This window comes from Stegostoma tigrinum, chromosome 5, assembly GCF_030684315.1.
Source record: "Stegostoma tigrinum isolate sSteTig4 chromosome 5, sSteTig4.hap1, whole genome shotgun sequence".
Classification (NCBI taxonomy): domain Eukaryota; kingdom Metazoa; phylum Chordata; class Chondrichthyes; order Orectolobiformes; family Stegostomatidae; genus Stegostoma; species Stegostoma tigrinum.
Window position 1 is genome coordinate 111,059,889 of NC_081358.1, and position 16,143 is coordinate 111,076,031.

The 16,143-nt window shown below is 41.6% G+C and overlaps 1 protein-coding gene across 1 annotated transcript in view; it reads left to right on the forward strand.

Moving 5' to 3' along the window:
* Positions 1 to 9,964, forward strand: part of trpn1 (transient receptor potential cation channel, subfamily N, member 1) — a 184,938-nt gene extending 174,974 nt beyond the window's left edge. Inside the window, exons 28-29 of the mRNA XM_048528498.2 lie at positions 3,670 to 3,777; positions 4,741 to 9,964. Coding sequence (XP_048384455.1) covers positions 3,670 to 3,777; positions 4,741 to 4,838 — 206 coding nt within the window. The 3' untranslated portion in view covers positions 4,839 to 9,964. The remainder of the gene's footprint in view (positions 1 to 3,669; positions 3,778 to 4,740) is intronic.
* Positions 9,965 to 16,143: the final 6,179 nt, after the last annotated feature.

Consider the following 16,143-nt stretch of genomic DNA (forward strand, 5'->3'; position numbering starts at 1 on the left):
AGTCGACACTCAGGAGTCACAGCCTCAAGATGTGGGTTAGACCATTTAAGACAAAGATGAGCAAAAAGGTCTTCATCCAAAGTGTAGTGAACCAGTATAATTCTCTACCACAGGAGGTTGTGGAGGCCAAATCACTGAATATATTCAAGAAACTGATAAATTTTAAAGGCATTAAAAGCTTAGAGAAAAGATGGGAATGAAATGGAGGATCAGCCGTGACCATATTGAACAGCAGAGCAGGCTCAAAATGCGGAATTATCCCTATTTCCAATGTTTCCATCTTATTTCCCCTGGATGGGATATCAACAATATGAGGTCATAACCTCAGAATAAGGTGCTGGTTTTTCAACACTGAGAAGAGGAAGAGTTTCTTCATTCAGAGGGTTTTGAACTTTGAAATTCTGAACCCCAGGAGATTTTGTGCAACGTTACTGACTTTATTTAAACGTAGATATTTTTGAACTCCCGGAAAATCTTAGGATGTGGAAGAGTAGAGGGGAATGTGGAGTTGGGGCTGAAGATCAGCCTTAATCCCCCTTAAGGGGACCCTAGTTCTGCTCCTGTTTCTTTTGGTCCAATGTTCTAATGTTCCATGTAAAGAGTAACTGACCTGAGAAATGTTTCAATGTATGCTCATTCCAATTAATTATGAGCATAACGAAATTTCTCTTGTCTGGTATGACCAAATGCCTTCTGTATGGCCCACTTTATGTTCAATTCTATTGAAATCAGACCAGCTGAAATCTATTTGCTATTTACACACACACACACACACACACACACACACACACACACACACACACACACACACACACACACACACACACACACACACACACACACACACACCTAGAACTCATACATCGCCCACAAGTTCACTATCTCCCTTTACAATATGCATTTCATTCAGATCGCAGTTCTCATCCTATCATTTGGTTCCTGGTGGATATTATTCCAGTGTGGTACAGCCAAGAGACTATATACTTTACATGGCAATATCTCCTTCCCCCTGAAGTATAAGTCATGTGAAAGGAATAGGTACAATTTATAATGATGAGACAGAAGTCTATAAAATGTTTTGTTTGATACTCAAGAATGCATTAAAAGCTCGTAAACTTTAATTCAAGGGAGCAATTGGATGATTATATTCTGCCATCCCAATTAAGATAAAATATATAAACATTGAATGTGTCCAAGAAAGACAAAAGAACAGTGAAAGCAACTTTAATCAAAGGAAAAGACTTTTTTTTTAAATTTGGCTTAAATTCTGGTCATTTTAAGAGCTCCTGGATGTATGGTTGGAGTTTAATAGTCAAGGGAAAAATAGGCATAAACTTACACTTAAAACAGTTGTCAAGAAGGTGAAAGCCCATGGAATCCGAGGCAAAGTGGCTCGCTGGATCCAAAATTGGCTGAAAGGCAGGATGATCAGAGGATGGTCCTGTAACCCTGTTTCCAGTAGTGTTCCTTTCAGTCATTGCTGGGGCCCTTGCTGTTTGTGGTGTACGTTAATGATTTGGACTTCAGTGTAGGGGCTACTGAAGTGTGAGGAGGATTTAGCCATAAACTACAAGAGGATTTCGATCTTTTTCCCAGAGTTGAAATGTCTCATGCTAGGGGACATGCACTTAACGTAACAGGTGAAAGTTCAAAGGAGATGGAAGGGGCAAGTTTTTACAAAAAGAGCACTGGGAATGTGAAAAGTGCTGCCAGTGATGCTGGTGGAGGCAGATACAATAGGAGTACTTAAGGGGCTTTTAGATGAGCACATGAATATGCAAGAAATGGAGGGATATGGACCAAGGACAGGCAGAAGGGATTAGTTTAATTTAGTGTCATGTTCAGCACAACATCATGGGCCAAAGGGCCCGTTCCTGAGCTGTGCTGTTCTCTGTTCTATGTTGAATGCACTCGTCAGGTGGGCAAAGCATTAGCAACTAAATTCAACCTGGGCGTGTGAAGTAATGCATTCATGGAAGGATAACTGGGCCTGAGGGCTTCCCTTAAGAAATACAACCTAGATGTTCAAATGAAACTGACTCGAAGGAACTTTCTGTCTGAAGGGACACTATCCTTTGAGAACACGTGGAGGGAAGAGGAACTATGGAAATCGAACCAGAGAAAGGAATGCCAAAGACATCAAGACCAAGGGCCATTTCCACCTCCCAGAAACACCTGCCAGCTGTGTGGTCAGAAATATAGCTCTAGGATCAGGCTCATCAGCCACACAATGATTCAAAGAGCCCATGACCAATGACACAGAATGTTCTGGGTGGATAATCATATCTGTTAGTGAGTGACTGCCAGTGATAAACAAGGCAACAAGACACTGTGAATGATAAGACTCTGGAAAGCATTGAAGATCAGAGGGACTCTCTGAGGGACCCTTGGTAGGTTCATCCACTGTGCTTCAGGGGTTATGAGGAGAGATTACACAAATTATGCTTATTTTCTTGAATTTTGAAGGTTAGAGGGTGATCTGATCAAAGCCTTCAACTTAATAAGAGGAAAGTTTGGAGTAGATAAAGATAAACTATTTCCACCAGTTAAATACTCAAGAACTGTGGGTCATAGTGTAAAAATTAGAGTCAGACCATTCGGGAGAGATGTTAGGAAGCACTTCCATATGCATAGGATGGTAGGGGTCGGAAACTCTCTTCCACAAATAGCAGTTAATTCTAGACCAATCATTAATTTTAAATGTAAGCTTTTGTTTTGGCAAGCTAAGATATTAAGGGATGTGGGCCCATATGGAGTTTGGCTACAGACTGGCCATGATCTCATGAAATGACAGAATAGGCGTGAGAGGCTGAATGGTCTATTCCGTTCCAATCTTCCTACGATTCCTGAAGTTTGCGAGCAGGTAGATAGGGTGGTTAAAAAGGTATATGGAATACTTCCATTTTAGATTGAGGTATAAAACACAAGGAGGTTTTGTTGGAACTGGCCGTCCACTGCTGGGGTTCTGTGTGCTGTTCTGGTTACCACATTATAGAAGGGATATGATTGCCGTGTAGACATAGTCAGAGCAGATTTCTGCAGAAGAGGTTTGCCAGGATAATGCCTGTGATGGAGATTCTGAGCTCTGAGGGAAGATTGGACAGGCTGAGGTTGTTTTCCTTGGAACAGCAAAGTTGAGAGATGATCTGTATATGATTATGGGAGGCACAGATAAGGCGGGTAGAAAAACACTTTTTGCATTAATAGAGGGTTCAATAGTCAGGATGGGATAGTTCTAAGCTCAGAGTTAGAAGGCTAAGAGGAGGTTTGAGGAGAAATGTGTCCACCAAGAGAGTGACGGGAGTCTGTGACTGAGAATGGTTGAGTCAGAAACTCTCATAACATTTAAGCAGGGTAACAAGGTGGAGCTGAATGAACATAGCAGGCCAAGCAGCATCTTAGGAACAGGAAAGCTGACGTTTTGGGTAACATTTAAGCGGTACTGCCATAGTCTCCAGGGATATGGGCTAAGAACTGGGAAATTATATTAGTATAGTCCCATTTTTGATGAATGATGCAGTCACAATGGGTTGAATGGCCTCACTCTGTGCTGTAAACGGATATTGTCAAAATCCAAACTTTGAAACCAAGTACTAACAGCAGAATATTTCTAATTTTAAAATCAGAGTGAATATGGTAAATCTATCTTTGAACATTATCTCTCGACAGGTTTCTTAAGAGGCATAAGGCAAAATGGTCCGATGCAAATTGAAGATGCTATTGACTGGCACAATGTGGTGATTCGTTACTTAACAATGAAAGGGCAGACGGATGCTGGTATGTTTGAAAAGGATTTCTCTCAATATGATGATGTAATCAACGCAGAACATTTTATGGGGTTTTTTTGTAAATTGTAAGTTCCTGAATGGCATCTACACTGAGACAAACTAAAAATGTAAGTGTATAGGACACTTTTTATAGCGTGAGCACACTAATATTTCTTTCAGCTGTTGTGGGATGAGGATGTCACTGGCAACGCAAGCAATCATTGTCCATCCCTAATTGACTTTGAAATGAGTGGCTTTCTCAGCCATTTCAGCCACATTGCTATGAATCTGGAGTCACATTTGAACAGACGAGATGAAGAAAAGAGATTTCCTTCCCTAGAGGGAGGGTATATGTGACAACAATTTTACAGTTACCATCACTAATGACTAGCTTTCAGATTATTTCCAGATTAATTTGAATTGCATTTAAATTCCACGAATACAGTATTGGGATTTGAAAACATGCCACACAATTAGCCCAGTCTTCCAGATTACATGTCCAGCAACATATCATCACACCATGTTTGCCTTACATAATGTTAAGAATGTGCCAAGCTGGTTTAATACATTTACCTCATTGACCTGGGATGGACTGGGATATGCAGCATCGTTTTTTGAAATGGCACATTGTTCCATTGAAGATGCACGGGTGAACGTGAGCATTCTTCAAATGCCTAGATGTCACCTTTCGCTGTTGGCTTTGAGCAGAGCATATCTTATCACTGCTATCCAGTATTGTCATTCACACTTCACCAGTTTAAACATGGACCTTAAAATATCCAACTGTGTTCCCAAAAGAACAAAGAACAAAAACCCGAAACAATAGAAGGAAAATTATCACTCTCACCTCCCCTCCCCAAAATTTACACATCAAAAAGAGATAGACAGTTTCTCTTGTGGCAATTAAAATAGCTACATTGCTTCAACAAAATACTGAAAATTAATTTTTATTTTGATCCTTTGTATTGTTTAGGCTTGGTCTTGATACAGCTGCAGTACGAAGGAAGGCCCAGAGTCTATAAGTGTGATTTTGGCACTAGTTGCCAAATGCCAGTATTGTCGAAATCATGAGGGGCAGCCCAGACAGATTGCAGTGTTTCTTCGTGAAGTATGTAAGAAGCCAGTGCAGTGATGTGTGCCTCATTCAAGGACATCAGCTACGTTAGAAACAGTTTTCTGTCATGCAATGGTGATCTGTGGAGCAGTATGTTTATAATCATTGATGAAATGCGGTTGAGTGTGACATATTTTTAATTCATTGCAGAGTTATGACTGCATGTGCTTCAGAAGCATCACCTCCATATCTAAGTGCCTATTTGGTGGGGACCCGAACATAACGCAGTGTGATTTTTAAAATATGCTCAACATGACATGACAAAAGTTTGTCTTGCAACATGTGTTTTACAGTTTTTCATGAAAATGTACCTCTTTAAAGTGGTGATTCATTGCTTTTATTCAAATAATGTACTTATTTTAGCAAATAATGCTGAGAGAAATACACCAAAAAAGGAAAATAAGGAATGACAGTGAGTTGCGAATGTTTAATAGTAATATAAACTTCCTACGTTCCTCGTTTACTTATCATTCTGTATTGCTTTACTTCCTGATGGAATTGTGAAGCATTGAAGTCAGTGCCTGACCTATGGATTTTTGCTTAATGTCTCAACTCTGTTTAATACGTGCTATAATAACACATTCAGAGTCTAACTTTATTTTTGCTCCAGATAAAGCAAACTCCTAGCAGATTGATCAGAAGCTGTAGCAGTGCAGTTTGGGATTGAGAATTTCCTTCATGTTTTTAAAGCTACTTCTCTATTCCCTCTCATGATCCTCCTCAGCCATCCTCAGCGAAAGGGGGTAAATAAATGTTCTGATTCCAAGGCATCTTCCATAAATATTGCTCTGAAGCATGCTCCCAAAGTGTGCATTGGGATGACTTTGAATCAAGCCCATCACCACAGCAGGTTGAACTTCTGCGACCAGAAACAAATCATCATTAATATTTCTGAGTATCTTGGATTAATTTTAATTTTGCTCCATCCCCACACTGCCCCTCAACCTTCAATCCCTGTGATGCCTCTGTTGCTCACATTAACTGTGAAGGAGGCCTTAACGTGGTTGGAATGATGACTCAGTAGTAGTACTGCTGCCTCAAGTGTCAGGAAACTGGGTTTGATTCCAGCCTTGGGGAAATGTCTGTATGGAGTTTGCATGTTCTCCCCATGTCAGCTGGGTTTCCTCTGGGTGCACTGGTTCCCCCCATTGCCCAGAGATGTGTAGGCTTGGTGGACTGGCCATGCTAAATTGTCCCGTATTTTCCAGGGATGTGAAGGAAATGGCATTAGCCATGGGAAATGCAGGGTTACAGGGTGGGGTGTAAATAATTTAGATCTAGTCTGTGTGTGACTGTGACTGTGTGTATGATGCTCTTTGGAGGATTGGTATGGACGTGATGGACCGAATGGCCTGCTTCCACACTGTAGTGATTGCAGTGCATGAACCTATTTTTGCATCAGATTCCTTTCAGGTGAGAGTTAGAGATACCTCAAACATCTCATAGTGTGCTGGCCGTTGTTGCAGAATAGAGGGGAGAAAGAGGCCCTCGAGTAAATGAGAGCAAACAATTCAATCTGTCTTCCATTTACTGCACAGGCATTGCTTTACTTGCACTGAGGGATTCCACTCCACCAACGAGGGCAACCACTGATGACATGGTGACTTCCACAAGCCCATTGTGCATGCTGTATGAAGTTTGGTAGGAAAGGTTATTGACATGCTGAAACATTGCCTGCTGCCTGGATCACCCTGTGTTATTCAGAGGAGCAGACCCGTTCCCAGTCATCCACTGAATGCTCCATCATGAGGGAATATCCTTTGCCATGACCTACATAGCAGAGAACCAGGAGTGTGAGAGGAAAGGAAACCTAGATTGGCTGAAAAACTCATCCCAGTCAATACCAGTAACTCCTTACCCAATTCCCAATTCCAGTGTCTCAAATTCTACCTTCTCTCCGTCATTGACCACCACAGCATCGATTTGGCCACAATGGACAAATAAAAGTCACCTGTAAAATAAGTCAAATTTACAAAAGAACTCATGCCATACTGCATACAAAAATCAACTATTCACCCCTGTGCATTCTCTGAATGCCTAACTTTCAATTGCCTTTGGCTCTCCTAATACTCAAGTAACTATCCAACTTCAATGGATACAGCACGGCTGGTAAAAGTTTCTGACTTTCATTGAAGGATATTAGGGCTACCTTTGAGGACTACACTGAGTGGCTCAGGGTCTGGAAAGAGCTAAATGCCTGATTTTGGGGATAACCATATTCGATATGTGTCCGGATGAATGGTAGGGATGAATGGTGGGGGCTTGCGGTTTATTCAGTGTCTTAAACTAATGGTGTAGCTTCAGTCAATACAGTGTGGAGCAGTTCTAAGGAGTCCAGATGAAGGGTCCCAACCCAACTTTCCTGCTCCTTTGATGCTGCCTGACCTGCTGTGTTCCTCAAGCTCCACACTGTATTGACTCTGACTCCAGCATCTGCAGTTCTTGATGTCTCTGCTTATGTTAGTTGTAAGATGTTATCAACAATACTACCAAGTAACACATGGACAACATTCAAGGCTATGAATCAAGTACTGAAAAGTGGAGTTAATATGGATAGGTTGACACAGACTCTGTGGGCTGAAGGGACTCTTTTGTGTTATATGATTCTGTGATATGGACAAAGTTGAACCCCGGAGATGGAGTAAGAGTGACTGCCCTTGACAGCAAAGCAGTGTTTGACTGAGTGTGGCATCAAGATGCCCAAAAGGCAAAACTGAAGTCAGTCGGCAATTTAGGGAGTTGGGTGCAGGGGGTGGACTCTTCTTTGGTTGGAGTGTCACACTTGACACACAGGAAGAAGGTTGTGATTTTTGGAGACCAATCATGTCAGTCCCAAGTTTCACTGCAGGAGTTCCTCAGGGTGTGATTTCAACACAGTAATCAGCAGCTGCTTCACTAATGGCAGGATAAGGTCAGACATGGGGACTCCTCCAACACTGGAGTGGTCCATACTGATTTACACCGAGTCATGAACCACATTCAGACTTAAGCTGATACATGGCAGGCATCATTCATGCCATACAAGTGCCATTCAATGACCATTTCCATCCAGAGAGAATCTAACCATCATCCCTAGCCATTCAAAGGTGCTCCCATCACTGAATCACCCACTGTTAACAACCTGGGGGTTAACATCGACTAGAAACAGAACTAGACCATCATGTAAATATTGTGGCTATGAGAGCATTTCAGTGACTGGATATTTGGAGGCATGCAATTCATCTCCGGTCTCCACAAATCCTGTCAATAATCTCCAAGACACACGTCAAGGATGTGATGGGATATTCTCTACTTGCCTGGATAAATGTAGCTCCAAAAATGATCAAGAAGCTTAACATCATCCAGTATAAAGCTGCCCCTTCAGTGTTCACTGCCTGCACTGATGCACAATGGCAGCATGTGCATTATATATAAGGTCCATTGCAACACTCATCAATGCTCCTTCAATATCACCTCCCGACTCCACAATCTCTGCCATCTAGAGAGACAAGGGCAGCAGTTGTGTGTGAAAGCCATGACCTGAAGGTCACACGCCATTCCGACTTGGAACATTATGCCTTCACCATCACTGGGCCAAACTCCTAGAGCTCCCTTCCTAACAGTACTGTAGGTGTACCAGTCCAGTTTGCCTGAAGTAGTTCAAGAAGGCAGCTTATTACCAACTTCTCAGGGGCAACTAGAAATGGGCAACAAATAATGGCTATGCCAGTAAAATCCACATCCCACGAAAAAATAAAAATGCTCTCTAAATTATTTACACTCTCCTTGCCCTGTTTATTGCCATTTCAGTTCTCTCATAGATATTTTATACTCCCTACTTAGTTCCCTACTAAATTGAGAACCCTGGACTTATTACGTATTTTTTGTTTCATTTTAATTTCAATGTCTTTAGTTATCCAGGGAAGCTCCAAATGTGAATGCCCATTTCATTGCCCCTCACAGGCTTTTGACTGTTTCATGTTATCATTAGACATAAGAGTAGGAGTCAGCCACATTGCCCATCAAGTCCACTCCACCATTCATCAAATTCATGGCTGACCTGTTAGTCCTTAATTCAATTTTTTTGCCTTTTCCTCATAACCCTCAATTCTCATACTGATTAAAATTCCATCTGTCTCACCCTTGAATTTACTCATCAACCAGCCTCTACAATCTCTGCCATAAAGAATTCCACATATTTACTGTCCTCTGAGAGAAAAAGTTCTTCCTCATCTTTGTCTTAAATCGGTGACCCTTACCCTGAGTTTATATGTCCTAGACTCTCTGACAAGAGAGACAACTTTCCACTTCTCCCTCATAATGTCCGCTAAGAATCTTGTATGTTTCAATAAGTCATCTTGCATTCTTATGAACTCCAATGATTACAAGACCAAAGTACTTAACCGATCCTCATAGGTAAATCATTAGCTTTGTTGGTTAACTACGTTTGGTTTAGCCCCACCCTCACACATAAATCTTTGAAACGTGCTTTTAACTTCACAGCTGTAATTACACTTTGTCATTTTGCCTGTGACTAAGTATGAATCACAAGGTTATTATCGTGGAGGGTCTGCTTTGTAATGTAGATTCCAATTGTTCAAAGTCCTTTTATCACTCTCTCCTTTCTAGTCTTACGTGAGGTCATTGGTACAACGTGGAAGACAGCAACTGGATCTCTCCCCATTGACTCCTAATTCCTCTCCTGTCCTGAGGACATGTCCTTAATCCTGCCGTAAGCAGACAGCACATCCTTGGGCTACACACTCACAGTAACTTTCCCCTCAGTTACACTGTAATTGTTGACAATTGCAGGGGCTGAGGCTCCTCAAACACTGTCTCCTGGATACCCATGCCTGTCTGGCCTGCAGTCACTCCCTTCTGTCCCTGATCATAAACCAAACTTGAATTATTTACTCTGAAGGGTATACCCATCTCCTGGAGCAAAGTATCCAGGTAGTTTTCCACCCTCCCCGTTGTGGCATAATGTCTGCAGTTTGGACTCCAGCTCCTCAACTTAAATCCAAAATTCTATGAGCTACAAACATTTACTACAGTGATAATGGGAACTGCAGATGCTGGAGAATCCATTATAATGAAATGTGAGGCTGGATGAACACAGCAGGCCCAGCAGCATCTCAGGAGCACAAAAGCTGACGTTTCGGGCCCGAAACGTCAGCTTTTGTGCTCCTGAGATGCTGCTGGGCCTGCTGTGTTCATCCAGCCTCACATTTCAAACATTTACCACAGATGTGTTTACATTGGCTCACCTTTGTGTCCAGCAGCTCCCACATGCTGCTACAGCAACACATCACCCGTTCTGCCATCACCATTGCACTTAAATCTAATTAATTAATTAATGCTATAATATTGCTTTATTCTCTTGTGCTCTTTATACTTTTGCACCTATATCATGTACTTACCAAAAGTTAATTTTAAGAAAAAGAGAGAAAGAAAAGATTTGAGACCAAAATACAAGCTAAAATCTTTTACATTAAAGATGAGAAATAACAATTCCACTGACCAATCAGCTGCTTTCCCTACACTCATGTCATATTGTGGTTTGATATCTCTCCCACCACTGGTCTCACATTGACCTCTGCACTCTTTATCCTGTCCTGCTCAATTCTCACTCTGGAAAGATTACTTCTTGCCATAGCCTTACTTAACGTGTCAAGTGTCTTCACTAGGGCTACCCTTCCTCATGTCCATAATAATCAGCTTACATCCCCTTCCTTAACTCATCAACTCATCTGGAACCCATATTCTTTTGTTAACTCTCGACTTTATTCTAATGCATGCCTGGCCATTCTCCCACATTACCCTCTTTCATGAACTCCACAATCCATGCTTTAACTCAGCAAATCTCACTCACCCACCATGTCTGTTCCCGCATTGGCTTCCAACTAAACAATACTGATTTTCAAACTCTCATCCTGTATTCATACTCCTCCATGGCCTCGTCACTCCCTACCTGTGAGATATTCTGCAATCCCAATGCTCTCTAAGATCCATGAACTCCATCATTCCAGTATTGATGGAAGTGTCTTCAGCTTCCTCAATCTGAAATTCTCTCTTTAAATGTCGTCGTCTCTCTCTCTCTGCCTTGCTTCCATCGTTTAAGGCATGCCCCAAGTCGTATCTCTTTGACCAATGTTTTGGTTATCTGCCCTAATATCTTCCTCTAAAAGCCCTGTTAAAATTTTGCTATATTTTAAGTTGTAAATTGCTACTATTGTACCTAGTCTGTGACTGAATATCTCCTCTTTGTAGGTCCTGCCTGACTTATTTGCTGTGTCGCCTACCAATGTTTAATTCTAATAAACCTCGGCTAGATCTCATTTAAAGCCATTGGAATCCGGTCACCTCTATTTAAGTGTTTTCATGTTTGGTAGTTCTTTGACTTTTGCAATAGTAGCTCTGAATCTCATGATACAGCTTTCTCATTTGTTGCACTTCATTCCTCAGAACTAGATCTGGCACCAGATCCTTCCTTGTTGGCCTAGAAATGTGTCAATAAAGAGAACTCTCTGGCATACATCTTAGAAATTCCTTCCCCTCTTTGCCCTTTACCTTCCCCCCACCCCCGCTATCTTACAGTGATTAAACTCCCCTATTAAAGCTATTCCAAAGTGCTTGGATCTTTCTGTTATTTGCGTGCACATTTTTCTATAGTTCCTTCCCACTATTTGACCTATAGCATTAATCCGGCAGTATAATCTTTCCTCTGGATTTTTATAATTCCACTTGAATAGATATGTCTTTGAATCCTCAAGCATATCTTTCCTGTCTAGTATTATGGCAGTATTTGTTTTCCTTCTCTACCATTTTTGAATAGTCTGTAGCCAGGAATTTGAATGCCCAATCTTTTCCAAGATCTCATTGTATCATCATAAAACTATGTACCTTGCAACTCATCAAACTTACTTACTACAATCAAAACATTGTCATCCATGTACTCTAAATCTTCCTCCCATTTCCCCCATACCCAATCCCTGTCACTTCATAACTACACTTTATTCTAATGATGTTTCTTCCAGTCTTCCATGTATCTTGTTTCTAATGCAACATGATTTCCTCCTTCCGACCAAATTAATTTAACCCAAGCCCAACCTGCTCAACAAAATCCAGCTGGTTCAATTCATAAATGAGAACCTTAAAACTGAATATTCTAGTTTCACTAATGGGAGACCTGATGGGAGAAAAATGTAACATTACTTTTCAAGAAAATAATCAGCTTCATATTGCAGAATCACTGAATGATCACTCTTAATAGCTTAAAAATAGCCGATAATTTAGGCTGGTTGAAATTCTCAATCAACAAAGTGTCGAAAGTTGAAACTGCATTTTTAATTTGCTTGCTCAACTTTTACTTCTGAAGTACCCAGCTTAATTTGCATTAAGAATTCTATTTTTGTCCTGTATTTCAAAATTGGGAGGAATGTTGCAGAAGCTTTCAGTCATTATCAGACATTCAGTCATAAGGAACAGTTGTTGGGAGTGATGAGTAAATATGTCCCTCTGAGACAGGCAAGAAGGGGTAAGATAAAGGAACCTTGGATGACGAGAGCGGTGGAGCTTCTTGTGAAAAGGAAGAAGGTAGCTTACATAAGGTGGAGGAAGCTAGGGTCAAGTTCAGCTAGAGAGGATTACATGCAGGCAAGGAAGGAGCTCAAAAATGGTCTGAGGAGAGCCAGGAGGGGGCACGAGAAAGGCTTGGCAGAAGGAATCCAGGAAAACACAAAGGCATTTTACACTTACGTGAGGAATAAGAGAATGATCAAAGAAAGAGTAGGGCCGATCAGGGATAGCATAGGGAACTTGTGTGTGGAGCCTGAGGAGGTAGGGGAAGCCCTAAATGAGTTTTTTGCTTCCGTCTTTACGAAAGAAACGAACTTTGTAGTGAATGAAACCTTTGAAGAGCAGGTGTGCATGCTGGAATGGATAGAGATAGAGGAAGCTGATGTGCTGAAAATTTTGTCAAACATTAAGATTGACAAGTCGCCAGGCCCGGACCAGATTTGTCCTCGACTGCTTTGGGAAGCGAGAAATGCAATTGCTTCGCCACTTGCGAAGATCTTTGCATCCTCGCTCTCCACTGGAGTCGTACCTGAGGACTGGAGAGAGGCAAATGTAATTCCTCTCTTCAAGAAGGGAAATAGGGAAATCCCCGGCAATTATAGACCAGTAAGTCTCACGTCTGTCGTCTGCAAGGTGTTAGAAAGGATTCTGAGGGATAAGATTTATGACCATCTGGAAGAGCATGGCTTGATCAAATACAGTCAACACGGCTTTGTGAGCGGTAGGTCATGCCTTACAAACCTTATCGAGTTTTTTGAGGATGTAACTAGAAAAGTTGATGAGGGTCGAGCTGTGGATGTGGTGTATATGGACTTCAGTAAGGCATTTGGTAAGGTTCCCCATGGTAGGCTCATTCAGAAGGTCAGGAGGAATGGGATACAGGGGAACTTAGCTGCTTGGATACAGAATTGGCTGGCCAACAGAAGACAGCGAGTGGTAGTAGAAGGAAAATATTCTGCCTGGAAGTCAGTGGTGAGTGGTGTTCCACAGGGCTCTGTCCTTGGGCCTCTACTGTTTGTAATTTTTATTAATGACTTGGATGAGGGGATTGAAGGATGGGTCAGCAAGTTTGCAGACGACACAAAGGTCGGAGGTGTCGTTGACAGTGTAGAGGGCTGTTGTAGGCTGCAGCGGGACATTGACAGGATGCAGAGATGGGCTGAGAGGTGGCAGATGGAGTTCAACCTGGATAAATGCGAGGTGATGCATTTTGGAAGGTCGAATTTGAAAGCTGAGTACAGGATTAAGGATAGGATTCTTGGCAGCGTGGAGGAACAGAGGGATCTTGGTGTGCAGATACATAGATCCCTTAAAATAGCCACCCAAGTGGACAGGGTTGTTAAGAAAGCATATGGTGTTTTGGCTTTCATTAACAGGGGGATTGAGTTTAAGAGTCGTGAGATCTTGTTGCAGCTCTATAAAACTTTGGTTAGACCGCACTTGGAATACTGCGTCCATTTCTGGGCGCCCTATTATAGGAAAGATGTGGATGCTTTGGAGAGGGTTCAGAGGAGGTTTACCAGGATGCTGCCTGGACTGGAGGGCTTATCTTATGAAGAGAGGTTGACTGAGCTTGGTCTCTTTTCATTGGAGAAAAGGAGGAGGAGAGGGGACCTAATTGAGGTATACAAGATAATGAGAGGCATAGATAGAGTTGATAGCCAGAGACTATTTCCCAGGGCAGAAATGGCTAGCACGAGGGGTCATAGTTTTAAGTTGGTTGGTGGAAAGTATAGAGGGGATGTCAGAGGCAGGTTCTTTACGCAGAGAGTTGTGAGAGCATGGAATGCGTTGCCAGCAGCAGTTGTGGAAGCAAGGTCATTGGGGTCATTTAAGAGACTGCTGGACATGTATACGGTCACAGAAATTTGAGGGTGCATACATGAGGATCAATGGTCGGCACAACATTGTGGGCTGAAGGGCCTGTTCTGTGCTGTACTGTTCTATGTTCTATGTTCTATTATCATGACTTCTTAGATTTGGAGAGAAAAGGAATAAAGTTTAATCTGTGCTGTACAGGTGAGAAACCTGTTGCAGTATTAGAAAACATTTGTTTGAACTATGCTGCCAATAATGTATTAGTAGTACTGCTAGATGATGGTAATTGGTGAAAAAACTAACAAGCATCAGGATGTTGTACTGTGGACATTTTGTCCTAAATGTAGTATGAACTACTTATCCTTGACATAAAGTGTTAATGGAAAAAAAACCTTCATTGTTGTTCCCATGAAGAATTAAAAAGATGTTTTGAATGATGAGTTGTGTGATTAATACTTACCTTCCACCACTACCGCTCCCATCCGTTTTCACCTATTCTTAATGGTGGAACATCTTAAGAGGAGTAGGCCATTCTTTATTCATTCACAGGATGAGGGTGTCACTGGCCAGGCCCAGCATTTATTGCCCATTCCAAATTGCCCAGAAGGCAGTTAAGAGTCAACCACATTGCTGTGGATCTGGAGTCACATGTAGCCAGACCAGGTAAGGATGGCAGTTTCCTTCCCTAAAGGACAGTAGTGAACCAGATGGTTTTTTCCAACAACCAGCAATGGATTCACGGTGATCATTAGATTGCTAATTCCAGATTTTTTATTGAATTCAAATTCCACCATCTGCCACTGCACGATTCAAACCTGAGTCCCCAGAACATTATCTGAGTCTCTGGGTTAACCGTCCACCAATAATACCACTAGACCATCACTAACATTTCTACTTAGCTCAGCCCATTCGAGCCTGCTACACAAATTAATATGATTGAACACTTCAATGCATTTTGCCCATGCCATCCCCACAATTGAAACCAATTATAATTAAAATTTTATCAACATCTATTTTACATGTACTTAACAACTCTGCTTTCACAACCCTGTGTGATAGAGAATTACAAAGGCTTATAACCCTCTGAGTAAAACATTTCTACTCATCTCAGACCTAAATGGCATCCCCTGATTATTATATTGTGTCCCCTGGGTTCTGCCATATTACATCTGCCATGATTCTGTTTGCTCAATCACGGACACTTTTCTTGAAGTCACTGCATATCGTCCTCACAACATACATTCCTGCTTAGTTTTGTATCATCTGCTAATTTGGAAATATTACATTAGATTCCCTTCTGCAAATTATTGATACATTATTATGAACAACCAGGGTCCAAATACTGATCCTTGTGGTGCCCCACTAGTCACAGTGTGCCAATACAAGAGCAACCCATTTATTCTTACTCTGTTTTTGTCAGTTCGGCAATCCTTTATGCATTACTTCCTATCCCATGTACTTCAACTATGCTAACCAATCTCTTGTGAGAGATCCATTAGGATGTTATTAGAGGGATCCCCAGACCAGTCTTTGCAGCAGAACAATAGCTTTTACCATGGCCCTTCTCATAACATATGCACCAATTTAATGATGGTGCCACAGTGCCGAATGACCAACACATTACATCAGCAAGTGCTATGTTCTGACCCCTTTCTCATCCTAATGGCCATCAACCATTCAGGTTTTCGTTGCATTTAGTGGAGTCCATCATCATACTTACACGAGAGATGATGAAGCATTGTTCCCCTTGCCTCATAGTTCCTTGGAAGTTTCACGAGTGATAGGATACTTTTTGACCACCATTCACGTTTTTAACTCATTGACTCTGCCTTCTGCGTCACTCAGATATCAGATGTTAGATTTGAAAGCACCTATAATATGGTGAAT